At 40.8% G+C, this 27,773-nt stretch overlaps 1 protein-coding gene across 6 annotated transcripts in view; it reads left to right on the top strand.

Annotated features, from left to right (window-relative positions):
* The window catches only part of klhl29 (kelch-like family member 29), a 254,720-nt gene that overhangs the window by 103,349 nt on the left and 123,598 nt on the right, over nt 1-27,773 (top strand). For 5 of the 6 annotated variants that reach the window (XM_084953380.1, XM_084953381.1, XM_084953377.1 and 2 more), the window contains one exon: nt 25,560-25,707. In XM_084953380.1, coding sequence (XP_084809506.1) covers nt 25,560-25,707 — 148 coding nt within the window. Of the gene's footprint in view, nt 1-20,006; nt 20,242-25,559; nt 25,708-27,773 lie in introns of those variants that run through there. The other variant, XM_084953382.1, reaches the window with a different exon arrangement.

Below are 27,773 nucleotides of genomic sequence, written 5' to 3'. Positions count from 1 at the left end.
GTTGTTTGGTTCATTTTTGTCTAATATTTAAATTGTTGTTTGATGAAAATTATTTGATGATCTGAAAAAGATGTGAAAAATATACAAAAACAAAGCTATAAATAATAATAATCATTGGTGCGACATATTAAACAAATACATTTGTAGTTGACAGAAACTTGGGTGATGTGGTTAGTAGTAGTATTAGTAAAAGTAGCTGGTGATAGCTAAGTCAAACTTTGTTTTTCTGGTGCAAGAATGTAAAGTACAGGTTGATCTGCTCTAGCTGTGCTCTGATAGGTATTTTTAACTGGCAGATAAACATTTCCTGCCCCTAACAACCCTCGTTTTTATTTGTCCCTGTACTGTGTTAAAAGTGAATGACTGCATCCAAGTAAAATCTCTGCTGGATCCATTAGAAATGTGGCGCATACTTTAGCTCGCGCTTTGATTAGGATGTCCAGTTGATCTGGGCTAATCTCTTTAACGAATGAGTCTTGGGTCCCTGCATTCATCATGGTCAATAACAACAAATGGCTCTACTGTACCGCTGATAGTTTCTGCTTGGGGTGATAAAATAATTGCCCTTTTTATGTCAGATTGGAGGATGCTGATTTGCCAAATGTACAGGGCTATAAGCTTATCTTCAGTCAGCAATTGGCAATATTACTTCTCTGCCTGGGCAATGTTTCTTTGAGAATGCAGAAGCATTTTTTAGGGACACCACTGCAGCATAGCATTTTATGGTTCTTATTCAGTATGTTTAACATCTTATATACACACATTATTTACATTTAATCTGGAGACTTCTGCTGGCTAGCAGGCCCTGCTTCCTGTATTCTATTTTTACCATCCAGCGCATATAACAAACTTTTTTCTCTCTCACCTTTTTTTTAATATAACAAGGTCCTCATTATGACAGAAGCTTTTCCTCGACTCCAGACAACTTTTTATCTCTCTCTCCTTATTCTTGCATTTCTATCAGTCCATTATTCGACTGCGAGTCCCCAGCATTGTGGCCTACTTGCTGTGGGCCTTCCTTGTGCACCAGACTCAGGGGATCTAAAGCTGGCCATTTTAATAATACACACATAAATAATAGATATATTTTAAATGCAAATTCTAATAGGGACTTTGGGGGCGACTCAATCATGCAGCATTTGCGGTTTTGACCTTAACTCGGGCTAACAAATTACTGGGAGCTCAGTGTTTCTCATTAGGTGCTCCACGCATCATCACACCGCCAAGTTGCCTTTGGCTATAACCACAAACCCTGTATACACATGTTCAATATTTTCCTTTCATTTTTTGTGTTTAGTAGTTTTTACCTGTGCGCTGTTTTAAAAGTAAAAAGTAACATCAAATACCTCACAGTTGATGTTGCTGATAAGAATATAATAAATACAGAGGTAAAATTATATAAATGCCATTGTTTTTGTTCTCTTTTGAAAGAAAACATCCATAACTCATGCAGAAAATCGTAATACATACATATAGTAAGTACAAGTAAGAAGTTGTCTGGTGAAATAAAGTATGTTCAATGTATAAGTAAATGTCCCATATTTGAAATTCTAATTCAAGCAGAGTATTATTGCAAAATGCCTAAATAGCTAAAATCTAAGTGCTTTGCATGAAGATGGCTTCTGATTATGGCTGTCTGTCTGGGGTTATTGCCATGCCACTGAATCAATTGTGATGCCTCTTGAATAGCACTGCTCTTATTTCCTTTTCACCACATAAATTTAGAGAAGATATTAATAAGAACACACATTTTTTGTGTGCTTAAGGAAAAGGTTCTCCTAAAATTCCATCCATATATTTGTACTCTTTGCCTGCCTCTTATGTTAAATATTCGAGCTCATCTCAACATGAGCTCGGTGAGCCCATATTTTGGAAGGGTCAGCAGTGGACCAGTGTCTGAGCTAACAAACAAACCATTTTGCATGTCTGGGCTCACACAGATGAAATAATAAAGAAAAAAATCAAACCAAGGACCTTCTTGGCTGTGAGGCGGCTCTGGTAAACACTAAGCCACCATACTCCTATTCATAATGATAACAACAGTGGAACTGCCGTGTAATTGGAAAGAATAAATCTGGGCCGTGTATAATAGCGGGAATGGTTATTACAAATTGCACACATTCTAATGTGTTTCCACAAAAGAAAGAAACATTCCACCCATCCAAGAAATAGATGCAGGTATGCAGCAAAAATGTTAGAATTACTATAGCTACTGTGCAGAGAGGTTATGCTACGAATAAGGTCATGTTTTGTTGAATGGGTTTAAGATTACGCCAGGCAGGAAGCTCTTTACAGCTTCTGCATCAATTTTTTTTCTTCCCCCAGTCCTATTTCACAACAATTGCTCCAATGTGCACCGTGACCAGCCCTTACATTTATTCCTGCTAATATCAACAGCTGGCCGTCACATTTACCTACAACCTCAAGTCCCTCTGTATTTTCATAATCTCGCCGTGCACCAAATGCACAAACACGCGGATCATTGTCTGTGAAACAACAAAGGCCACACAGTTTGTATTCCTTTGTAATTCGGCTCTAATAACAGCCCTGCAAACTTTATTGCAACCCTAATCAGATTAGATACTTCTGGGAAATAACAGTTGATAATGTTTGAAGAGGAGGATAATATCCCTATTCAAATTAGTCTGCAAATTAGAATGGAATAAATTGTCTGTTCAACATAATATTTTACCGAGTCTGGAGACAAAGCAATCCAAAAAGTAATTGAAAGCAATTAGATTATGATTACTAAATTTGATTAATCTGGTGGATTACACTACTGGTTGTCAATTTCAGGTTGGTATTCTGTTACAAATTGCTAATATATAACATTATATTTATATATCCATTTCTCAAGTGAATTTTTATTAGGACTGTGCTTTATAGCACCGATGACAGAATAGTGGATTTTCTATGGAAATAGCATCGCTCGGTACAGTATTAAATTCCATACTCGGGACTAAAAGCCTCTCTTAATATTGCCATTCATTAATCTTAGCTCTTTAGCATAAATCCTGTTCCTAAACTTGCTTTGTACTGACATCAGCTATAAAGCTTTATTTAGGCAAACTTAAAGTAAAGTAAAATTCACCTTTAATCAATCACTGTAACCTGTAATTACTTTATGAAATGCAGTTCTGCCACAACTTTCTTTACAGGTGTGTAAGCGACACTGTGGGTCCTCACTCACCACCCAAACGTCAGTATGAGAATACACGGGACACTTGTTGTGTTGTCTGTGGCCTGCCACTGATCTGTCAGCGTTGAGTCGTCGTCTTAAGTGCCGGTGGGCTCGGCGGTTTTGTTCGTCGCCGTTCTCTTCCAGCCATGCCAGAAGGCACCGTTTGTCACGGCCTGTCATTTCACAGGGAGCGAGCGAGCGCGCGTACCGTGATTTGACATAAATGAAAAAGTAAGGTATGATTGTTGCATCGCTGCCCACTCCCCGGCTTCCATCACGACATCCCTCGTTCATTTTGATCCATTCCTGATGCTGTTACTGTGAGCTGGAGCCTAAATGTCAGCCCAGTTTGAGTCATATTTCCATCTTTGAAGGAAGCAGGAGGGGAAAAAAAACGCTGTCTTTATCCGACCGCGCAGACGTCCTTCTACGTTTTGGTTGTTTTTGTTGTTGTTGGCGATTCTACAGCTGTCATCTCAATTAGGAAGCTGATTTCGAGGGACTGTTTGCACGCTCGCACCACATCTACTGTCTTCCTGATGACGCGCAGTATGTCAGAACGGTGCATGGAGAGAAGGCTCTCAAGGTCAGATTGAAATTGGAACCATTTCATCATGAATCATTATGAGAAGTGCTGTGCATCTGTTGGAGCAATAAATATTGTCAAACATGAGCCAAGCACAGTATATACTATAAATGATACACTTGCAGCGTGTTATTTTAGGGCCACAGTTTATTGCAGGCTTGTTTTTGCTGAGCTATTGCACATCTATGAAAAACCCATGTATTGATTTCTTTGTCTTTTGTTTTTTACTCTTAATGAAGAGTCTTTGCACGAATATTTCACTGCACTAAATGAATTTATGGATGTTGTTCAAATAAAAGCCCCCTCCAGCTCTTGGTAGGTGTTTTTTATTCAACAGCTTTTAGCCATTGGCCGGTAAATGACTTTGCTATGATAGTGCCAGCGACTTGAGTCAATTTGTTTTTCGTAATGGCTCGTCTTCTGTTGGTGCACAAAAGCATCTTGAAACTATAGCGTGCGATAATTAAGTTTGGGGCTAAGATTCAATTAGAAACTGACATTAATATCTCTGCTTGAAAGAGCAGTGCATGTTTGACACAATCCAGGACCTGTATTCTTAGTTTATTTGGGCAGAATTTTCATATTTTAGGTAGGAAATCATCAGGCGAGTGATCAGAGAATATGGTCTAAATTTTGTATGCCGAGCTCTTTGAACCCTTTACAAGTCTGAGTAATGCATACTTGCTTCCAGCCATAAAAAAAGCCTTTGCGATATTTCCCAATTGTCTTTCGAAGGACCGTCAAGTCTGCATCACATTGAATCACAAAGTCCAGAACAATTCAATTGAAAATCAGCCGAATTATTATCTCGGGCTTTGTGAACCCACAATGAAGATTATTGAAAATGAGGGTGATTGTCTTGTTACTCTGAATTTTGTAAGCCAACTTGGAAATGAAACATTTTATGCATAGTGTTGTGGGTTCGTGTGTTTGTGCATGTGTGTGGTTTCTCTCTGGAGAATAAAAGCAGAGAGATGAACGTGTGGGTGTGTCTGTCTTCCTCGCAGAATGATTACCTTGACAAGGTTAAAAATGAATAAGTGCAGTTGAATAAACCGTCTGCGATTCATTTAATGACAGCTGCTGATTTGAGCCGTGATGCCTACACAATATGAGACAGACACGAATAAAAAAAGCAGAACATCTGAGATCAGCAGTGTTGCTAGCACTTTCTAATTTTTTTTTCCCTTACAAGATTGCAGGATTATTATACCTGCTTGTTTCATAAAACTTTATTGTACAAGTAAATCATCATTCTCAATAGGCACACACAACAAAAGAGAAACGCACAAAAGAAAATAGAAATACTGCAGACTGAATCTTGAATGTCTTGAACCATATCAGATTTCTCATGCGGCAGATTTTCCCTGATAAATGGCGCAGAACTCCTACAAATCTTTTTGCCAACCATCTTCGAGGGCAGCTATTGAAACTGTCGCACGAAATAAGACTCGACTCTAGATTTCTTGGGCTTTACTTGTACAGTAAGAGTATTTTAGAGCATAATAGTGCCCCTTTTAATTATATTAAGTCACAGAAATACCTTCTTACTTTGCAAATTAATAGTTTAACCTTGTGTGGTCTAAATCCAACCTGTAACTCTCTATGTTGGTTGGAAACGTGTGAATTTTTGGCACACACAAAATATTATCCCTCCTCCCCACCCCATAAAAAAACCCCAAACAGAATAGTTTGTTTCAGGCCTCGCAGTTACAAAGTGCATTGTTTTGGATAAAGTTAAACCACCAGCTAATTTTATTTTTTGTTATTATTATCCTGTCGTTAGGTGATTAAATCTCTTTTTTAAGACAGACCTCTCCAAAATAAAAGTCCCACGGTTTCTGTAATATACACCAATTAGCCGCCTGCCTGTACCACCAGATCTGACCTGTCTGGGCACAAGAGGGTCAAAGTGTCTGACAGCAGGAAGTTCACACTGGATCTGTGGGGTTCTTTATGTTGCAGGTTGGGAGTCTCTGTGGATTTGGCTTGTTCGGGCACATCTTGCAGATGCTCAGTTGTGCTGGGATCTGTAGAGTCTGGAGGCCGGGTCAACACCTTATCCTCTCTGGCTTGTTCATTTCTAAGCAGTCTTTGGCAAGCGTGGCAGGGAGGCGTTTCCCTACTTTGTGATGTGAGGCTCATTATTGTTTGGGTGTGTGTTGTGTGTCAGAGTAAACCCAAGGTTTCCCAGCAAAACACTGGCAAGAAAATTCCAAATCAGTGTTGTTCAGTTTACCTTCACCGTGGTTTTATTGTTGACTGTTCAGTAGTTAATTAAACAAAAACGTTGAAACCATATTGAATGTGTTGAGTCATTCATGCCGTGTCATATAATCGTAATTCGGTATCTACTGGCTCCTCACGATGCACCTGAATGTTAGCTATTCCAATCATCACAGGTAACCAAGCTAGAAGGCCAGGGACCTCATTTAAGGCCTGTTTACCATATGCTTGATTTTCAGAGGAGTTGCAGACATCAGCAGAATATGAAAAAAACCTGCAAGAGAAAAATGACTAAAACCCAGCCGTCAAACAGGATAATTTAAAATCTTCCAGTTTATAAGTATCTGATTGCTCACCTGCTATAACTCATCAGCTTCACTAGCTTGTTGCTAAAGCTAAAGGCACATATGGCACATAAAAACTATCAACAGATTCAGGGTAATAATGCTCCTCATTCAGTATGTGTGAACTTTTTAACGCTTTCACCATGTTTTCATGTTGCTGTCAGATCAACATTTAAGAAATTATCAATCATACTATTAAATAAAAGTGATGCTTAATATTAAAAATCTTCCAAACAAAGTGGAAATTTTAATATTTCAGTTTGTGTCTTTATCTTCAGGTTCCTGCACATTTGGGTTTATTTTGGATTTTTTTATGCTTCGGCATAAAAGTTTTGCTTATTGGCTTGAACTAGACAGAAAATGTTAATTTATAGTAAACTATTATGAACCATAAGCTGCCCTATTAAAGCCTCTAATACAGAATATCTTACACCGAAACATTTGTGTGCATACAGAGGCAAATTTAAATGTTGTGACTCTTAATTCCAAATAAAATCTTTTTCCCTTTCCCCAGCTTTCTTTTTAAACCATTAGCTGATATTTTGAAACAGTTGGTTGCACTTAGTTATCTCTGTAGGCGTTTCTGAGAATACTGAAAATATGTTACACAATTACTGCCATAGATTTAACTCTGTATCTGTAATTTAACCTTTTACATTATACAAACGCCTCCCCTGTGTTGCTAAACTGAACAATGTTCCTTCTTTGTGTCTCCTTATTTTATAAGGTACCCCTCAAAGATCTGGGTTGAGCTATCATTACCAAGTATAAAGGTTTTTTTTTTCTCTTCCTGCTGTAGGCACCTACTTGAAATTTATTGTGGTCAAAGAAAAGGGAAACATAAATATTTATCAGGAGGAAACACGAGAAATAGAAGAAATGTAATAGTTGTTCTAATTCAAATCTTTTAAATTTGAATCGAGCGTTGTAAGGATGTGACCAGAAATCTCTTGGTGTGTGACCTGCATATTTTCCTGGTAAATGAGACATGTTAAATGATGTGCCAGAGGGAAAATGGGTCTTTTCAAGCAGCACACACTGTTCCGATCATCACAGATAACCAAGCGGGAAGGCCAGGGACCTAATTTAAGGCTATTTACCATACGCCAGATTTTCAATGGAGCTGCAGACATGGGCAAAATATGAAGAAAACCTGCAAGAGGAAAAAGGACGAAAACCGAGCTCACAAATAGGATCATTTAAAACCGTCCAGAGTTCATAAAGACGCAAGTAATTAATAATTCATCAATCTCATCTTGAGATCTTTTACCGTGAATGATATTTGAGCTTCTTCTCAGCCTTAGCCGTGCACTCTAAAATGAGTGAATACAGGAAAAGAGGACTCAATTTTATCAAAAACAAAGAGATGGAATGCGATTAATTTCCGAGCACATCTCCTGGTTGTATCACCCTTGACTGATTCATCAGAGTTGAGCAACAAAAGGAACACAGTTTTTAATCAGAGCCATAATTCTTGATTAGCACTTAAGCAGGATTTGTCTCTAAAAGGGTGATTGCTGTCACTTCTGAACATTTTAGGCAACTCGCAGAAGTATAACAGTGAATACTGAACTGTTTCTCTTGGTCTTGGTCTCTTTACCATCTAATTCACCAGTCAGTCATGCATCCACCACACATAGTATATCATACATGTTGAGACACAGTTGGTATAGACATTATGACTCTTCTTTAGGAGCAACGGCTGAAAATAGTGCGTTGTTACATGTGTGATCTCATATTGCCATGTCGGTAACTGGACTGTCACTGCAACTGACCAATCAAGTTGTTGCATTGTCAAGGACATTCGAATTAACATAACTCCAACTTAAAAGCAGGCTGCACAATGAATCTAATTTTCATTTCCATGGCAGAATTGGCTTCCTACAATTTAATGATCATGATTGAGTGATTTTGAACATGTGTGCTTGGCAGCAGAGAGCAAAGCAAAAGCAAATCAAGTACTTCTTAAATCGGTGCCTTACCATGTGCGTTTGAATTTTCTGGAGAAATTTGGTTGAGTAACAATACATTTAAAGGCAGATATATGACAAAAAGCAAATGTCTGGCACATCAGAAGGCGAAGACCTGAAATATAGAATTTGATCTTCATCCATTATTTAGAAATACTTTGGATTTAGGGCACGTTATATTAATCAAGCAGAAATCTTATGCAAAGAGTGTTGTAGAGTTGTTTATGCTTTGCAAAGCATCACAACTAACTTATTCAACTGGCTAAAAAGCACAAACTGCAGTTTGATGAATGTATGAAGGCCGAGTAAAACGATGCAATGGCTGGTAACGTGAATCATCCAACATCAGCTCAGACATCCATGTGAGCTGTGTCCATCCAGCTCACAAAGACGCACTGAAATCACGAACGCCAGCGCATTCTGTTTGGCCAAAGATATCTTTCCATTAAACACGATGAGTACCGAAGGCTTCGTGAAAACAGTCAAAACGCCGGACAAAAGATATGTTATCCCCCGGTGCAGTTATTTCTCCGAACTGACAAAACCTGCACTGGATGCAAAATGTTGCAGGGAAGATGGAAAGTTATCTCAAAGCTATTCAGTACTTTGCTACTTTGAGTTTCCTTCACATCCATCAAGCAGGTACAGCAAATGGATTGAAAGACTTTATACTTTGCTTCTAGGAAATGCACTTCAATCAAGTGAATAAACAACTCATTTGTCTGCAAAGATGTTTTAAGTAGCAAGATTGCAGCACATGTGAAAGTGAAAGCAGCGCCCTGTTGGTTACATTTTGTGTTAGTTTTTTTGTTACCATTTTTTAAACTTGGATAACATTTTTTTCTTCCAAGAGATGCACTCAACTTAGGTGAAAAGGAAGGCCAATTTTTTTTATTTTTTATGCAAAGACGTGTACATTATCAGGAATGATAATTACACAACATAAATGTGAAAGCAGTGTTATGTATTGCAAGTGCAATAAAAACATTTCCTCAACAAATTCAGTGAATAATAATGGCAAATAATCGTGATCTCAAAACTGATTAACATTATCAAAATTATTTTGGCTATAAACATTCAGGCCTAATAGAACTTTGCTTGCATATTGCTCTTTATTTTGAAACTAAGTGTAAATTATACCAAGCAGCATTCTGAGAGTGCAAACATCTGCCAAGGCCACTTTCTCTCTAGGCCGTATTTACCTATCAACCAAAACCAGCCACGGCAGGTGGATTCCCTCCCAGAACCTGGTTCTGCCAAAAGGTCTCTTCCTCTTGAAAGGAAGTTTTTCTTTTCCACGGTTGCCAAGTGCTTGCTCAAATGGAGTTGTGAATTGGCACTGTTATAAACTAAATTAACTTTTAGGGGAATACTATTGTATTTTGTATATATTCATTTAGTTGTCTTTGGTCATTTTAAGAATAGAATAACTTAATTGTTATTGTAACTAGTATATTAAAATTACAAAATTAAAATTGCTAATCCCATCCTTGTGCACTCATTAAAAAAGCATTAGTCTAAAAATGGCAGTAAATAATAATAATAATTAAGAAAGATAAACCCATGCACACACACACACACACCCGCACAATAGGCATAGACAGGTTGTATTGCACTCATGCCTAATTCCACAAACAGACTTATGTTACTGCTTTGATGAGTGTAGTAATTGCTGCTGGGTAACAGCTGTTTAAATTAATTTGCCCTGGTTATACACCGCCTGCCTGACAGCAACAGCTCAAACAGTGGATGACCCGGGTCTGTAATGTCTTTTTATATATATTTGAGCTTAAACTTAAATGTAGTAATGAGGTTTGTAGTAAAAACAAGTACTTGTGTGGCATACATTTCACTGTTTAGTAAAAGCAGTTTAAATTTTGTGTATTTTGTTTTCCAGAAATAAAAGACACTTATTCAGGACCACAGTAACACGTATTGAAATGTGTTACTTATTTAACAGTTGTAACCTGTCACTGCAATGTAAAAATAAATCTAAATAAATTAAATAAATCAGCTGAACTTAATAAGTATCCTATGCCAGCATGTTTTTGTCAGTGTGAAAACCTGTACCTCTTACTCTAATAGCATTATCATGATGTTGAGCTTCAGATCAGTGTATTGACCTTGTAGGAGAGGTCAGAGGTCAAATGTGGCACGATATTTAAAATCTATATATGGTACTTACTCTATGTGGAGTATAATGCTTTTTGTCAATTTTCAACCAATACATCATTAAGTTGACCTTGAAGACTTCAGTGGATGTAAGCCAGATTCTAATGATTTATTAAGTGACCCCACTCTACATCCCACTCCAGGCGTTCAGATACCAACATCATGAGCTACGTTGTTGCAAAATTAGACAGGAAAGACCATAATTAGCTTAATGTTTCCTGCAAAGGTTATTGTACATTCGTAACTATACCCACACTCAGTCCTCTGCCTTTACCAGGTAGATTTTTTAAGGCCATATTATTATTATTTTTACTGTACTTTAATGAGTTGTTTTGTAGCTAAACCCACTAACATCTGCAGAGGAATATTAATCTGTTTGGTTAAAGTTTTCAGTCAGAAGTGACCGTTTGTTTCTTTTTGTTCTTCCTCTGATCACCATCAGATCAGGCCAATTATGTTACAAAATATTACAAATCCCCACTGAAAGACAAATATGTGATAATGCTAGAGTGTGGTTAAATTGCTTATTTGTCACGGTTTATGCATTATCATTGTGAGGATTACAATAATACCATGTCCTATTGTAGATTAGGTCACACATTAAGATAACTTGCATTTTGCAGGCAGCTGAAAACGATCTAATTAAAGGCATCCTAATGGTTTCATCACGTTCAGCATGCAACGCTACCAGCATGCTGAAGCTGCTGTTGCAGTTACTGCTGCTCTGAATATGTGTTTGTGATAGAGGGCATTGTGAACTGGGACTGGTGACTTTTGACTGCCAAACTGTTTCACCCAAGCTATTCCCTTCAGCAAGAGTTATTACATCTTTCACTGTGAAGACATTGTGTACCAGTGAGAAATGGCAGACTCTTACTTTTGTTTCTACATTCAAATATATGGCCTCATTTCATTGGCTTAACAACCTCATTTAAATGGGCCTAATGACTCCTACTAATGTCCGGGCATGGCCGAGAGATTGCAAATGTTCTCACGAGCAATGTGCTCTGCATGCACGTTGTATATCTCCATTATGAGGTCTTGTCTTTATAAAAAGCACAACCCATTTTTTGGTCTGCTCCAAATGTTTTATTTTGATATAATATGGCGGCCTCTGTGTTATAAGGTTTACGATGTGATTTCTGGGGCAGGATTGTGAATTTTTCTGAGGATTGTAAAGATGCAAATTTTAGTCAAAAAACACATTTTTGTGAAATTTATATCTCCACGTGTGTGTGTCTGTGTGTGTGTGTGTGTGTGTGTGTGTGTGTGTGTGTGTGTGTGTGTGTGTGTGTGAAAGTAATTATTAAATCATGTCGAACAACCAATTATTCTCACATACAAATAAATGAGCAGCCTAAAGATACATTAACAAATACATTATGAACAACAATAAATACAAAATAAAACATTCTGACACAACTATAAATTAAAATAAGTTGTTGATCTGCAAGAATTTGGTTAAAGGACGCTAATCAACAGCAACACGAGAATTTCAAACTCGATAATCGGCAACATTTTCAATACATCAGACGGAAAAAATGACAAAAAATTAGCAGAGAATCTTTTCTTTAAAAAGATGAGAACAATAGAAACAATATCATCACAACTTTTAATAATTTTTTAACAAAATTTTTCAGTTGTCTCACAACTTCTAAGGTAATGAAAAAATAAAATATATTTTTAGGTAGTCTTAGGTAGTGCTGTGTACTCCCAGTGTAGAGTTATTAGGGTAGGTTTAGGGCTAAGAACATGTGCTGGCTCCTACATGAACTTTCTTTTATTATTTGCCGTTGCTGATGTTTGCTACCTTTTAATAGCATAAGCGATGGCTAATATGGCTGTCAGAAAACTGCTAATAGTTAAACAGCTCATTTTAAACATGTGCTCTAACAAGATTTACATGAGAATTTTGTCTTACTTACATTTTGTTGAAACAGAAGCTTTGCTGACCTCTCGAAATTCCACAGTGGTGCTGTGTGAACTTGTTTGTAAGCTGGAGGAGGTGAAGACAGTACTAGTGCCAATAATAATGTTTGTTGGGTAGTATTTTTATTTTTATTTTTTTAGTATGGATTAGTATGGTCGATTAGCATAGCTCAGGAGGTAGAGCAGGTCAGGTACTAATTGGGATGTTGGTGGTTCGATCCCTTCGATTAAGCTGCTCCAGTCTGCAGAGTGTCCTTGGCAAAGATCCTGAACCTCGAGTTGCTCCTGATGCATTCATCAGTGTGAATGTGTTTGAATGTTAGACAGAAATCACTTATGTATGTAGAAAAAAATTCTTTTGTGTATAAAATGCTCAAGTAGAGTAGAAAAGCGGTGTATAACAACCAGTCCATTTATAGATTGCACCACTTTGTTGAATAGGATATCTCTTGTAACATGTCGACATCTTTTTTCTTACCACCATGGGAAAGAACAAAGAGCTCTCAAGAACAAGGACATCATGGACAAGATTTCTAACCTTCATAAGGCTACGATCAGCTACCATACCATTGGCAAATAGCTTGGTGAAAAAAATGACAACTATTTACAGAAACCCCCTTAAAGCCTGGGCCTCATACAATACTGTGAAGCTTTGTATATCTAAGTAACAGCCCAGAAACATTGAGGATTTGATGAAGCTCTGTAAAGACAACTGATCTGTTTCTAACCTTATACTTAAATACCTCCGATCCATAATGCACATTATTTTCAGATACAGAAACGTATTTAGTTTTCTTGGTGAATAACCTTTTGATATTAAAATAAACCTACTGTGAATATCTTTTTCATACAGCCATTCCTGACTGCAAGTGTTCCAAGACAAGCCTAATATTAATTTTATCAGTTTTTTAAAGTTTATCCTGCTTCATTTGGTGTATTCCTTCCCCACAGTATAGTTTTTGACAGCAGAACTGAGTGCTGGAAAGGTCACTGAAATGCTAATGCAAAAATATAATTTTAAGTTGGCTCTTTAAAATTCACAGAAGATTCATTGCAGGGAAATGTTAAATCTACACACACTCACTCATGCACACACACACACACACGCATAAAGCACTTTTGCTGTCTTTGTGTCGCCCCTGTGTTAGCTCGGGATGACTCCACTGTGTCGCACTCGATATACAGTGCGATAGTTTTTCATTAAACATCATAGTGTGAAGCAGGAGCCCGGTTACCCTGTTATGGATCCATTTAAATAAAGAACTATGCTTAGTGTCAACACGGATCAATATGTGGACTGGCATCGTGATGTGGTCTTAACCACCAAAGCAGGGCCCATTATGTGAAGCGCTCTTGTCAAAGACACTTAGAAAAGAACGTACAGTCAAATATGAGGCAGGAAATCAATGCGCTCTGATAGGGACTGAAACCTGACAGCTCAATAAGCTGGAGGGAAGATGTTCCCTCTTATTCCTCCTCGTCCTTTCCTTCCAGCCATAACCGTGTCCCACTCCTGCAAGGGACTTAGCAGCTCAATTCTGCAGACTATTTCAGATTACAAGCTGCCGTCAACAAGTGCACGGTGTGCAGGTGTGCAGGACCATGTGAGGGGGAAACCGCACACAGCGCGGACGCTATCACTGACAACAGAGGTGCTATTAAAGTCCAGAGACATCATCGAGTCATTCGGCTACAGTGAAAAGGACAGGTGCACACTCCTGGCCAACAGGAGGGAGCTTCTAGATAAAGTCCATCGAAGCCCTTACTTAAAAAACTGCTTCAAATGCATTCTTACTGCAGAGGTTAACAGTTCCTAGAACATTGCTGCCTCCATGCATTGCCGCATAATCGCAGACTAACATAACTGTGGTATGCAATGGATGTTTGTCGTGGATCAGTAGGCAAAGCAACACTCTCCAAGTATGAAGGCCCACTTCTGTGGAGCATGCTAGTTATATATTTGGCTGCAGGACCTTTTTTTATAACATGACTCATCCGTGTTGGTGATTAATCATCTAACTCATGAATATTAATGTTATCTGTCTGTGTTCACAAAGCAGAAACACTTTTAATCTCTTGCACTATCACACAACAAATGAGTAAACTGAAAGAACAAAGTAAAAATGATTTTATAAATGCCAACAGGAGTAAATATTGGCTTTAAAAGACCTCCCTACTTTTTTTGAAGTACAGCCTTCTCAGATGTGATAAGTGTATACCTGTTAAAGTGATCCAAAGCAACACTTTTGTTTTTTAGGTACGCCTGTTTCACTGGCACTCTGACTAAAGTGAATACTAAACCTTGAGTCTCTCAGTTTTAAGGTAAAAAAAAAAACACAAATGCTAACGAGAGGAATTTCTCCCTGACGCGTTCGCCTTTGGATTCCTTACAATGATGCTGTTGGTCGCATTTTAACTGCAATATGAGTTTACTGAAGAGAGGTGGACACTTTGAAAGCAGAAAACAAAGGAAGCGGAGAATATGTCTGCACTGCAACATTGACAGGCACACTGCATCGATTTTACCTCTTGAAATATACACTCGCAGACTGCACAGACCTTCTCTAGCATTTATTAATAAAAACAAAAATAGATTTCTCATCCTCGCAGTGGTCAGAATACATGATTGTGAGGAATTTTTTTTGTATACCATTCAATGTCTAGTTTTCTCTTTAAAGTATTTATCTGCATTGTAACGAGGAGATGAGATGATTTAGAACAAATAGTTTTTTTTTTAAAAAGTGCTGTTAAGAATCAAAACAAGCTTGTAGACATCGGCCGATTTGCAAAAACATCCTAATTTCACTTGTCAATTGTAACTTTCAACACAGTAACACCGGAGATGGACCTTGAAATTACTTTTGCCATCTGTATAGAGCGGCATTAGCATTTGAAAAACCAACAACATTAGGCCAAATCAAGAGAAGCTCATTCACAGGCAGTTGAAAGGCGGCTCCAAACAGAAAAGTCTTTTGCTTAAATAAAAAAAAAAAAGAAAAGAGAAAGAGAAAAAAATCCTCCCATAATTCAAGCGAAGGTCTGTTTATCCACCTGCCGCTGTGTAGTTCATGGCTATTTCTCAGTTTCTTTAGGAGACTTGGGTTTCTAATGATCCCAGCATGTCTCTCCGGTTTATATCTTACCCCAAGCAGCGCGCTGTTTGGACTCCCCCCTGTGATTGCAGAAGCACAGAGCTGCACTGACCACTTCATCTTGTGGGATAAAACCAGTCTTTTAGCCTCCTCTCAGTCCCTGGGGGAGCAGGGCAGGAGTTCCAAGACCCAAACCTCAAAGGCTGCAACACCACCACAGGTTACACATATGGCTGCGAGAGCACTGCTTCTTGACTGATAAAAGTCCCAGGCTGAAGACCATATCCCTCTCACAAGTCACGCTGCTTACATAAAAATGAATCTGCATTTAGAACACGTTTTTTTGCTTTGTTTTCATGTGATGCTCAAATTTGAACACGCTGTTCCATCTGGAAAAGCTCTTAAGTGAAAACACTGTTATCTACCTCAGTGAAGAGTTTTATTTCCACCGTACCTCGCTTTATACTGCCTCCCCCCCCCCGAAACCTCGATGAAAGGTGATAGGCACTCTTCAGCCAACTGGCATATTCATTTCAGTGTCCAGAGTTCATCTGAGTAGAGCTGATAAACTTGGCCATTGTGAGCCCATAATGCCGCAGCGCTGCGGCGATAATTACGCACATTCACAGCAAATAGTGGCCACTGGCAGCGCCTGAATTTTCAGTTTAATTACAACACTTGTAGTCTGATTAGAGATTTTGCCTTCTGGGTGCCGAGGTGATGTAACACTGTAAAATGCTTCAGCATGTGCATTTCTGGCAAACTAAATCCGGTGGATTTGGATGGGTGGTTAAACAAAATGCAGCTCTGCTTATTTTAATGCCATCTGATTTGAAATCAGCTATTGGGGAGGACAAATTTGGGCAATTTGTCAGGCCGACAAGAGTGCCGGCCAAAACCCTCTTCTGTACTTATCCTTTCTATTGACCAAATGCATTTTTGTTTTTTGTTTGCCAAATCATGTCAAGCAAAAGCCAATAAAACACATTTATATACACTGCATGCACGCTAATAGGGAATGTAGATCAAATGCTTTATACCTGCAAGAGTCCCTCTCTTGACTCTAGATGCTATTAGTTTATTTTTTCCCATCTCATTAGCAGATTCCTATAAACACCAAGCCAAAGAATTCCCATAAAGATAAAGAAGATTTTCTGGGCAGCATTGAGCTGTTGTTAGCAGACACGTTAGCTAGAGAACTCTGCTCTCCTTCGATTAAACCCTCCTCCATGCTGTGTGAAGTGAGTGTCTCACAGGAGTAACATATTCTGCCTTCCCATCACATCCCTTTGACAGTTACCATTATAGAGAAATAAGTGTTAAGTGGAGTGTGAGGTTATGGTCAGGCTGACAGAATACATCAGAGGTCAAAACACAAGTTTATAGCTTCTCCTCACAAATTGAAGTTCGACACTAATTTATCGAACGCTGCCGCTAACTCGTCCTTGATTTTTTTGTAGAAAAGAAAAAAGAAGTTTGATTCAAAAATTCTTTAGCCGCTGCTAATACAACTTGGTAACACAGAGGGAGGAACGGGTTTTCGTGCATAACAGAATAAATGGCGTCGCTTGTTCCAGAAGCAGCCACATTCACAAAGCATCCAAAAGTCAAGGTAACGCTGATGCACTGTGCCACCGATTGTAAAGCCATAGCAATGTGTGAAGTGCAAATGTATATGGTGGTAAAGAAGTCATTTCGTTTGGTCTTGACACATAAACTCTCCCCAGGAATCTGCTATTTGGTCTGTCTGCCCAGAACATCCCAGTATTTGGCTTGCTGATTGCATGCATTGTAAAAAATGCATTTAACAGCTCCCCTTGCTGCTCTCTTGGCAAAGCAGATATTGTTTCCCTTCATATTGCAATATCAATATAAATTCAATTTATTCTTTAGCACTAAATGGCTGTTTGCCCAGTTAACGCTCATTTATTACAGCCACACATTGTGGCTTGGGCATGTGTGCACCCGCGGCCACACGTAGCAGTCGTTTTGCCTCAATTTCACCCACAGATAACAGTTACACACTCGTCTCTGATGCTGTCGCCGTGACAGGCCGTGGGTATTTTGTTCCCAAAACGCTCGCCACATATCAAGGCAGGGTCACGGCCTGCCGGAGTCCTGTGTCTCTTAACTATCCCAGGCTGATCCGAAGGAGGGCAACATGGTTCCTGACACTCTCCTTTGGGAGGTGTTACCATGACATTAGGATGTCTCCGCGATTCACATGTCCAAGCACTGGTCAACCTCCCTAAAAGCCTCACCACGCCGCTCGGTCCCAAAGCTAAGACATGTTCACAGTACTGTAGCGGCCTAGCCACTTACTCGGTCTGAAAAGGAAAAGAAAACAAAGAAAGAAGAGGGGCTGAGGTAGGGTTTGGAGGGCAAACGCTGCAACCTCGAAGCACTCATGGGATATTAGGCGGGGTTTCCAGCCCTGCTTTTCCACTGAAGCTTGTCGGCCTCGCCCCTGCGATCACGCTTCTCTTTTCTGGAACGTGTGCATCAAGCCAGGAGCTGTCGGAGTGTCTTAGCTGGAATTTTAGTGGAAGCGAAGTCCGTTCCCCTTCACTTGTTTGGCCCGCGGCTTCAAATTATAGAGCCTGTATCAGTATCCCTTTCTGTGGTGCATCAGCAGCATATATATATCCACCAGGCGCTCGTGTTTTCATTGTGTTTGTCTGTTGTGCTGCTGGGGGTCAGTATTAAGTGTTGGTGCCTGGAAGGATGTGCGCTGTGTTTGTGTTTAGTTTTCAAATTTTCAGTGTATTTCTTTGCCAGTCAGCAACCGGTAACGGCTGATATTAGTGTGGTATAAAGTGATATTTCTGAAATCCAGATGGTGACTGTGGATGTGGCATTTCTGTAGACCTTTGTTAGGGCTTTGTTTTATGTCGAGAGATCACGGTGCCCTTGATTCTCACTGTCGCTCTGTGTTGTCTGTGTCCTTGTCGCTCCTCGTTTTCACTTCCTATTTCATTTTGCTAGTTGTGTGGCTTAGGTGATTTCTTTAGATGACTTCCTGTCATTGCCGTTTCCCCACCCATGACTTCCTTATGCCCTGCCTTGTTCCAGATAACGTCGGAATTTCTGCGTTCCCAGTCAGAATTTTAATCTGGAACGGCCCTTCCACTCCGATTTACCACTCGGAAGCAAACAGTAGTAAAGCTGTAAAACCTTTCATCTGTACTCTGTTGTCGCTAAATAAGCCATGCGCAGAGCACTGACCAGGCCAAGTATTACGCTGTATTGCTAGTAATACGTGAGTGGATCTACCTTAAGAACCAAAACAATCCTGTTTATGCTCACTTTCCTGACTTTTTGGACTCAGGAGTGACGTCACTGCAGAAAAACCAGAAACTTCCTGACGAGAAATATTAAACTCGGTTTAATGGCGTCGGTATCGGGTGTAGTTGTCAGCTGTCAAACTGCTTGTTTTGAGATATGTAATTTCATTAAAGAGATACATTTAAAAATGCAGTTGATTTGTGTGATGCTGCAACACTCTGCAGTTACATTACCCTGTACTTTATAATGTGTTAGGTGTGATGTTGCATCTTGTGTCATAATTGTTTTACTGTTATTGGTGGGTAAACCGCACGACTAGCGTGACTACGTGCACGTGTGCAAGTGTGCCATCTACGCATGAAGGCTCCTCTGAAAGCTTCCTCGTTTCCTTAAGGTGTATTTAAGGGATTTGGATCCTCTGTGGTGACGGAGAGGGAACGGCTTCAGGGTCACGGGAGGAAAAGGGACATGAGGCAGCATATATTAGCATAATGAAAAGAACCCCGAGTCCCGCTTCTCTCCTGTCAGTTTTTGCTTTTTTCGGTTTACCCTCCACTCGTCCGTCTCTTTGTGTTTCCAGTTAGGCCCTGAGCTTTGTTTTTTTTTCTTCCTTGCACCCCCCACCCCTTTATTTTTCTTTGAATAAACTTTGTCTTTAACCTTGGACGTTATTTAGGCAACCTGCGTTTCCTCTGCCTTGTTTTTCCACATCTATAACTTTTTTTTTTTTTTTTTAAAGAAAAGTAACTTTTTAATCTTTCGTGCATTCGAGTCCAAATGCAGACTTGAAACATGGCGTTCTGGAGTTTCCAAAAGGCTGTGATAGCTGGCATACCAAAGCTTACAGACTGAAAGTAATGCAAAAATTGCATAATAATAATGTAAAAGTACTTTGGAGTTGTAGTTTTTGCAGTCACAAGCATCTACAGAAGGTTATTTTTTCAGTTTAAATTGGTTTAAACCTGTAGGTAAACTGTAACACATTTTGTGCTTCGGTAAGGCTAAAACACCTTCGCATTCACAATAAGGTTTTTAAAACAAAGATTTGCTTCTCAATTTTAGAGAAAAGCGCTTCCACAATGCGCTCGACACGTCTAATCGCAGCATTTGAAGACATTTCGCTGGACCGGTCGGAGTAAAAACAGCATTACCTCGATTCCTCTCCATGTTTTCAGCGCGCAGCCATCACACTGAATACGCGCCTTCGCCATCTATGCCACCAGGCTGTTCGGCACGTTGGTGCGCCGCTCGCTTTTTAAGATGGCTGCCAAAAATGGCGCAGTAGTCTCTTTGTTTACTTGTGAGATGCTCTGCTATGTTCCACTCTAATAGATTGGACACAGCCGCCCCGTGGTTTCGCTCCAGCATTCAGCACTATTATGACGGAAGTCCAGAACAAATCCACTCCACATTTAGGTGTCAGCGCGTTGTCATGGAAAGGAGATACCTCTCTACAGTAAGTGAATAATGTCCGAAAGAAAATGAGTTGTGCGCTTTTGTCCACTTCTTCACGCTCCTGGTCAGTTTGGGACCACACTTGGTTTGGAGCTTTGAGTTGGAGGAGGAGGAAAAAGAAGATTTTTTTTCTTTCCCCCCCATCCTCTATTTTAGAAAAGCTGAAAATGATCTGTCAAAGGTAATGATAAAAGGCGACATGATGGATGGGTTTGTCTTACTCTGCCTCTCAATCTTTCAGTCCTTCCTTCGCTGACATTCTTTCTGTTTCTTGTCTCCGGGGAGAGCCATTATTTCCATCACCCACCACATTTCAACCAAATTCACTGTATCACTCCATGCCCAGCCAAAGGGAAGAAAAAGCCATTCTGTTAGAGTAAAATTTCATTTCCTTACCAGCATACAGTGTTGTTTTTTTCTTGGGAGGGAGGGGGGTATCTGTTCATAGTGTGGAATTACAGTGTGATATTTTTATGGGTTCATCCAATATAGCAAGGCAGTGACTTCTGTTATTGAAATTTTGATTACGATTACAGTTGTGTGCGTGCATCTCCCCAAAGACAGCAGTCTGATAGCAGGCGGGGAGGGGAAGAGTGCGATTATTTATTTATTTATTTATTTATTTATTGCATATAAATGAAACCATAATGGCGACTCCTGTTCAACCAGCAAAGAGCCCACGAACATTTCTCGGTCCCGTCGAACCCGTCCTGTAAAACAGCTACACACTGGCCACCTGATAACCACAGCGAGTGATTGACTTCGCACGACGGCGACCCTCCTCCTCACTTGTAGCCCGTGTTTCTCCCCCTTCGCTACAACACAGGATTTTAAAAGGTAGAACACAATCAACCTGTGTACATAGCACCGGCCTGCACGCCGCACATCGCTATCTCATTGTGTCTGGCAATTGTGCTAATGACATTTCACAAGATTAGCTTTTCAATGCGGTATTGTTATTGACCAGCTCGGTGTGTTTGTGGGAGCCCATTGCTCCATTTAAGGCCCTCCTGAAGCACTCCTCCTCTCCTCCTCTTTTCCCTTCTTTTGCAAAAGCGGCTTTGCTCTCGCTACACCTGTTTTTTTTTTTGTGTGTGTTTTTTCCACCCAGACCTGTTATTAAATCTTGTAGCAGTTAGTTGATTTGATCAGTGTGTGCTGTAATGTTGTTTACCCCCAATGGGATCTGGGCGTTACAGGCATACTCATCCCTCTCTCTCTCTGTCGCTCTCTTTTGCTCTTTCCTGCAGTTTCTCCCCAAGTCGAGCAATGAAGTAATTTCTCTCAGCTGGATCGAAGCCCTGTATCTTTAGGCTAATGAATGCCGGGCCCATATTAGAAGCACAATAGGTACAAAGTGCCGGAGCTTATGCAGCATGTCCGTGCTGGTGGTTTCGCCTGGTGTCCGACTCGGTGTTTTTATAGGATTGAACCGGTGCAATAACTCTCACAGACGAGGGCTGGCTCGAACAAAATGCTAAGGCAAACACAAAGCCATGAGCAAACGCTTTTCTGTTTATTTGGATGTGGATGTTGTGGATAACTCAAAGCAATCAAAGCCCAGAGCCCTGGATCACCACAAGGCCCCTCCTATATGTACTCATAGCAGATGGCAGCCAGTGGCAAGAGGTTCTGGTAAGCACAATAATGCTGCCTGCTATTGCAGGATGGTAGAGCGCACATAGTGACAGATGTCAGTGTTCGCCGTGTCCGAGAAAACGGCCGATACGGCGAGCAGAATATGACCGCTGTGTCCGCTGCCCAGGCGAGGAGGACGGGCGTATGTTCGGGCCTGATTCGTCTCGATTTTTATCTTCCTTCCTCTCTTCGACGCACCGATTCTGACATGTCTGCAACACTCAGAGGTTCAGGAAGGGTGGGGGATGTTTCTCCTTTTGCTGTGTGTGCCTGAGGAGCAGATGGATAGCTGCTTCAAATTCAGATTGCATGTTTTGCAGTACAGCAGTGAGCAAAATATGCAGAGTTCCTGTTAAATATAGAGCAAGTTCAGTGATGCACATTTTAATAGCAATGTTCCAAGCTGTTAATGCATTATGCACCTCTGCAGAAGCTGACCTGTTATGTGTTAGACCTGAAATAATAGTTGATAAACTGATTATTCGGTCCAGAAAACTGAATAACTGCTTGTGAGTTTATGAGGTTTTGAATTTAAAATCTAAAGATTTCCAGTTTTTGTTTTCTTTAGAGTTGCCTCAGTGTCTCAGGTATGAGAAATATTGCTTTGATCAGCCCGTGTAGTTAAAAGTACTCTCGACTCAGGTCTTTTATTGACCCAAAAAACGAGTTAGTTTACATAAATGTGCTGTAACATTAAGGGCAACTGGATCTCCCACGAGAGCACCAGAATCCCGGACCAAAATAACCTAATGTGTTGGCCATGGAGTTGCAACCATTAGCCCTCACTCGCGTTGCAAAATGTGCGGAACATCTCTCTAATTTTATTTATTTTTATTTAACCTTTATTTAACCAGGATAATGTGACTCTCACATGCTACTGTAAGCCTGCACAGACATGTCTGGACTGCACTCTACTACACTGCCCTCTGCCAACACTCTTGGGGGAGGTCGCCGTTTCATTTTCATTAATAAATCCATTAAGGGCCGGCACTTTTAAATACAGCACTCTCAGGAATTAGCACGTATGTGCAGCTGGACCGGCTATCAAAACATAGAACGAAGGACCTCGAGTTACAACTCAAAGTGTGACTTTATACTTCACTGTCTTTATATAGCAACATGATGTTTGAGGCTATAATAACATATGAGCCCACCCACCAAAATAGTAACAATAACAATAAGAAAAAAAGATTCACGACTGGTTAAGATCATCGCTCGTGTTTACGTTTACTTATGTGTGCAGATTTGTGTGCATAGGTGTCAGCGGGTGTTTGTTTCTAAAGCGCCACATTGCACGTCCGCATGCACGGATGTTGCATGCGGACGTACAGAAAGCGCTCCCCGGCCAGCTCGACAACAAACACAGAATGGTTTGGCACGGCTCTGGAATTATTTATCTGGCTTCCCTCCTCTTCTCCAGCATGGTTTTTGTCAAGTCAGAGGAAACCATCTGCTGCCCGGTGATAATGGGTGGCCAGGGAGGAGGGGACTGGAAATAGGGAGAGCAAATAAAATTGAGAGAAAATGGCAGGCGCTGTCCCAGAACCTACAGTACCTTCCTGCCTGCCTGCAGCAAGTCTGCCATCTTAATAAACATCCCTCCTGATATCTCCTGGCTTCTGTGTGTGTGCGTGCTTGTATTTCCACCTGCTGTGTGTACATGCACACCTGTGTTTCCACTGTGTATATGTCTGCGTGTGTGTGTGTATTTCCTATCTAACCTTGATCATTTTGAAGTCAGGATTGTTCCTGAGTCTAGCTGATATGCTGTCAATGTGATGGCGCTGACTAAGAACCTTTTTCCCTCTCTCTCTTTTACCTGGTGCACTAAAACCGTGACAGACGGATTGCTTTTCACTAGAAGAGATCTTTCCTGTTTCCTGTTTTGTTTTTCTTTTTTGCCTTCTGTTTTGGATAAATGGACGAGGCGTATTAATGAGAGAACGCCACGAGTCAGGTGCAGGGCTAAAAGAATGTAAGAGAGTCAATACTGCGAGTTAATGAGGAGTTGCCTGTATAGTAAAGCATGGCTGGAGAGGAGTACAGTGAAACACACACAGCAGAGGAGGAAAAAATGCTCATTAAAATAAATAGTGGGCCACAGAAAGCACAGGGAAAGTCCACACCTTGAAAATGGTCGGCGTTCTCTATTTCCCAAAGTCTCCAGGGCTCTCGGATGGAATCGAGCGCTTAGGGCATCCTCTGAGTAAACCATTTCAGTTTTCTCTTGTCTGAAGTCGACAGGTTGAGATGGACAGAAAGACCTGACAGCCTGTCTCCCCCCTAAACCCGCCTCCATTCTCTCACTCCATCACACTGTTTTCTATTTTGCCTTTAGATGTTTCCTCTGTTTCCCCCCCCTTTCCTCCTCCCCTCCAAACACATACGAACTGTCAGATAACTTTCAGTATAGATTTATCAAGTAAGTGACGCTCATTGAACCTGTCTGCTATTGTGCAGCTGTTTATTAGACAGCAGACGGTGGCGCTGCATCAATACAGAGTAATATCTTGGTGTTAAAGGTCCTGCAAAGCTGAGATAAATCCATATTCAAGCAAAAGAGGGACATTTTCCAGGAATGGGATCGATCCAGTATGTAAAGCTGCACATTAATTCACCGCGGGAAGAATTGTTTGGATTGCTTTTTTTTTTCCTTTTTGGGTCTTTGTGCGGTGAGTCCGCGCTCTGCCGGGCTTTGTCGACACAGCTGTTGGAATGCATGATGGCGTGCTTGATGAAGTGGACGCCGGGTCAGGGGGGGATAATGGAATTGAGGGATGGAGAAAGAGGGATGGAGGGATCAGCCGGGCCACAGGAGGGGCCTGGTGACCAGGTCTTTTCTATTAACTCTGGTGTGAGCAGGGCGGGGAGGGAGGCCCCCTCTCTCCCCGCCTGGTTGTTAGAGTGTGCGTCCAAAACTGGAGTTAGGGGAGGCGAATATTGCTCAGAGGTCCAGTGGTGATTGACCCTGTGTTTTCATCAGCCTGCGCTTGCCTGATAACATTTCTTACTGCCCGACAAGAGCAAAATATTACAGACGTGGGTGCAAAGAGAGGCTCGGGGAACTCTTAGTTTGGTTTGGTGAAGTTTGATTCGCCCACCCAGCGCGCACATTGTAAGCTAGCTTTTCATTTTCTTTTTTGAAATTACATTTTTCTTGTCTCCCGTCCCCGAGAAAAAGATTTCTCTCTTATTGAATCTATTTGTCATGTTTTGGTTCACAATTTTATTATCTCGCTTGAATGAACAAAAATGTTAATAATTCAACACGGAAGACGATAAAGAAAATCTCCAGGGGAGAATCTGAATGTAGCCCACGCCTGAAAGTTTAATTGTTATCGGTATACAACAAGAGAAACATTGCTAAGATTCTTGAGGCCCCGAACAGGATTTTTTCCCCCCTTTGTTCCTGTTATATAGTCTGTAATCATCACTCACTCACAGCTAATTATACACCTCTCTACCATCATCATGGCTCACTTCAAGACCTTAAAGAACAGTTGAGATTGCTGTCATTTGTCACTTTTTCTCTTCACATCATAAAGGAACAGGTGTTTTTTTTATATAAACATGCTTAGTGAAGGATGTGACACATTTTTCCTTTTTTTTTCCTGTTTTTCTTCTCTCCCCCTCCCATATAATCCCCTAATCGGCACTGTTGTTTGTGTCACCGTGCTGCAGGTCTCCGGACTGTCTCCCGGAGACAGCCAGGCCCCGGGACTGCTGCTGGCTCCAGGCGTGAGGTGGGGACAGACTCCTATAAACCAGCTCACACCGTGGGATACAGATGAGCCCCCTGCTAAGCAACATCGAGATGCCGAGCCCACCGGTAATGAATCACACGCACAGCATTCACAAACACACACACATGTAACAGGGATGAAGCCAATTCTGAGAAAGGTACATGTGTGTTTGTATTTTTTTATGAATATTTATTTCATACATATATATTTAAAGAAAATGGGAAAGGTAAAAAGTCCGGTAGGTGTTTTGTGCTGATGTGACCACATGATGAGAAGCTGCAGACTGAAAAAGGAGCAGCCTGATTCAAATCCAGGGTATTTTTTTTTCAATTAGGCTCGTCTTTTCACTCGCGCCGGCTTGTCGAGGTAGTCTAATACAACATTATTTGCGCCTTTGTGTTCCCGATGGACCTGCAATATGCGAGGCTGTATGGGTGACCCTGGAGGAGGAGATTTAGCTAGTCCACTTACACACTGTGCTCCCGACTCTTCCTGTGTGTCACATGGTAGCAGATCTCCCTGTAGGAGTAGAGTGCTATGAAAGGGACAGTTGACCTCATAATCAAATGTATATATTGTTCCCTCTGGCTGTAGAGCTGTTTATCCATCCAGTTTCTTTTGGTGTTGCTTAGTTTTGAAGATCAATGCCCTGGAGATGTTTGCCTTCTTTGGAAGAGAACGGAACTAAATGGCAGGCGGTGCTGGAAGCAAGAAAATAAAAAAATATGCAGCAATGCCTCTTTCAAGAAGTGATGAGGGTTATTCCATGGAGGAAATATATTCTCTTCTACTAATCTACAGCCGCCAACCGTTGAACTGTGGAGATGACAGTATGTATCTACACCTGATGAGAAGCGTGTGCCAATAAGAGGGGGACAAGACTTAAGCGCTGAGCTGTAATGCTAGCTAGCTTTGGTTCGTGGGTGTAGTTTGAAAGACGATTTTACTTAAAGCCATTTGGCCTGTGTGATGTTAAAGGGTTAAGAAAACCTCAGCAAGTAGAAAAATGCTGAAAAAGCACATAAAACACAGCAGAAGAGCTTTTGAGGAGACAAAATTGTGACTGAGCAGAACATGTGAAGCATCGCTCTGAGCCACCCTCAAAAGAAGTGGGAGAAAAATATGCAGGTAGTGTTTGTTTTAATCCTGTGATTCATGTAATATTATAGATACAAGTTTACTGTTAGCATGTCATTTCACCAGCTGTTCTGTGACATCATCGTCTCTCCAAAAGCATTTTTCTGCTTGCTGGTGTTTTCCTGTCTTAAGTTGCGTTGGATCTGACCTGTCCGAGCCGCTGTAGTCTGTGCTTAAATCATATAACAGTTAATAATTGTTACTATGCTAACAATTAGATGAGCAACAAAAACAGGACTGGTGCACCTTTGCCTGCAAATTGAGGCATAAATCCAGGCCCCGTGTTCTCTGTGCAGCCCCAAAATGAGCTTACAGAGCTGTACATTACATGTGAGCGCACAGCAGGATGCATACTCACACACACACACACACACACACACACACACTCTACACTTGTGCTTCGCATCTAGATGCTCTGGCCAGTTAAACTAGCATCCAGTGCTAATAAGCCATCTTGACTTTCGTTGCCCTAAATAAACCCACTCGCCTCTGCAATATGCTTGCTTTACATACACAATCATGCATAATGTTCATTCATAAACATTAACTTTACATAAACCAGCTTAATTAGGCATATAATTATAGAAATGTCAGTTTGCATCAGGACTGCGGTGAGCGGGGTCGGCTGCATCCCCTCACCCACATTCCAGACTCCCACCATCCTCCTTTGCCGTCATTTTATCACCCTCGTTACTGTGTCACTAATCGGAGCTGATTTAGCCTCAATCAAACCGATATAGCAAAACTGCGAAAGTCCTCCAAATGATCTCCAGCAGGTCTAATTTAGATGTCGACCTTATTCTGTTCACGCCACTTTAAGACGTGTACGGAGCAGCAGCGCGGCACAGCGCACGGCGCCGACAGTAACGAGTTGAGCCAATGCTGAAGTTTTTTTACTCCTATTGTAATGAACTCACCCAGAATGGCTCTGCCCTAGAGCTGTTAATTTCCTTCCATTGTTCTGTTGGCCCGTGCGCTTCCTGCTCATCACAAATGTGTCTCATTTAAGAGTAAT

This window comes from Perissodus microlepis, chromosome 15 (assembly GCF_051167445.1).
Source record: "Perissodus microlepis isolate ML-2025 ecotype Zambia chromosome 15, ASM5116744v1, whole genome shotgun sequence".
Lineage (NCBI taxonomy): Eukaryota > Metazoa > Chordata > Actinopteri > Cichliformes > Cichlidae > Perissodus > Perissodus microlepis.
This window is presented reverse-complemented; position numbering and strand designations above follow the sequence as displayed.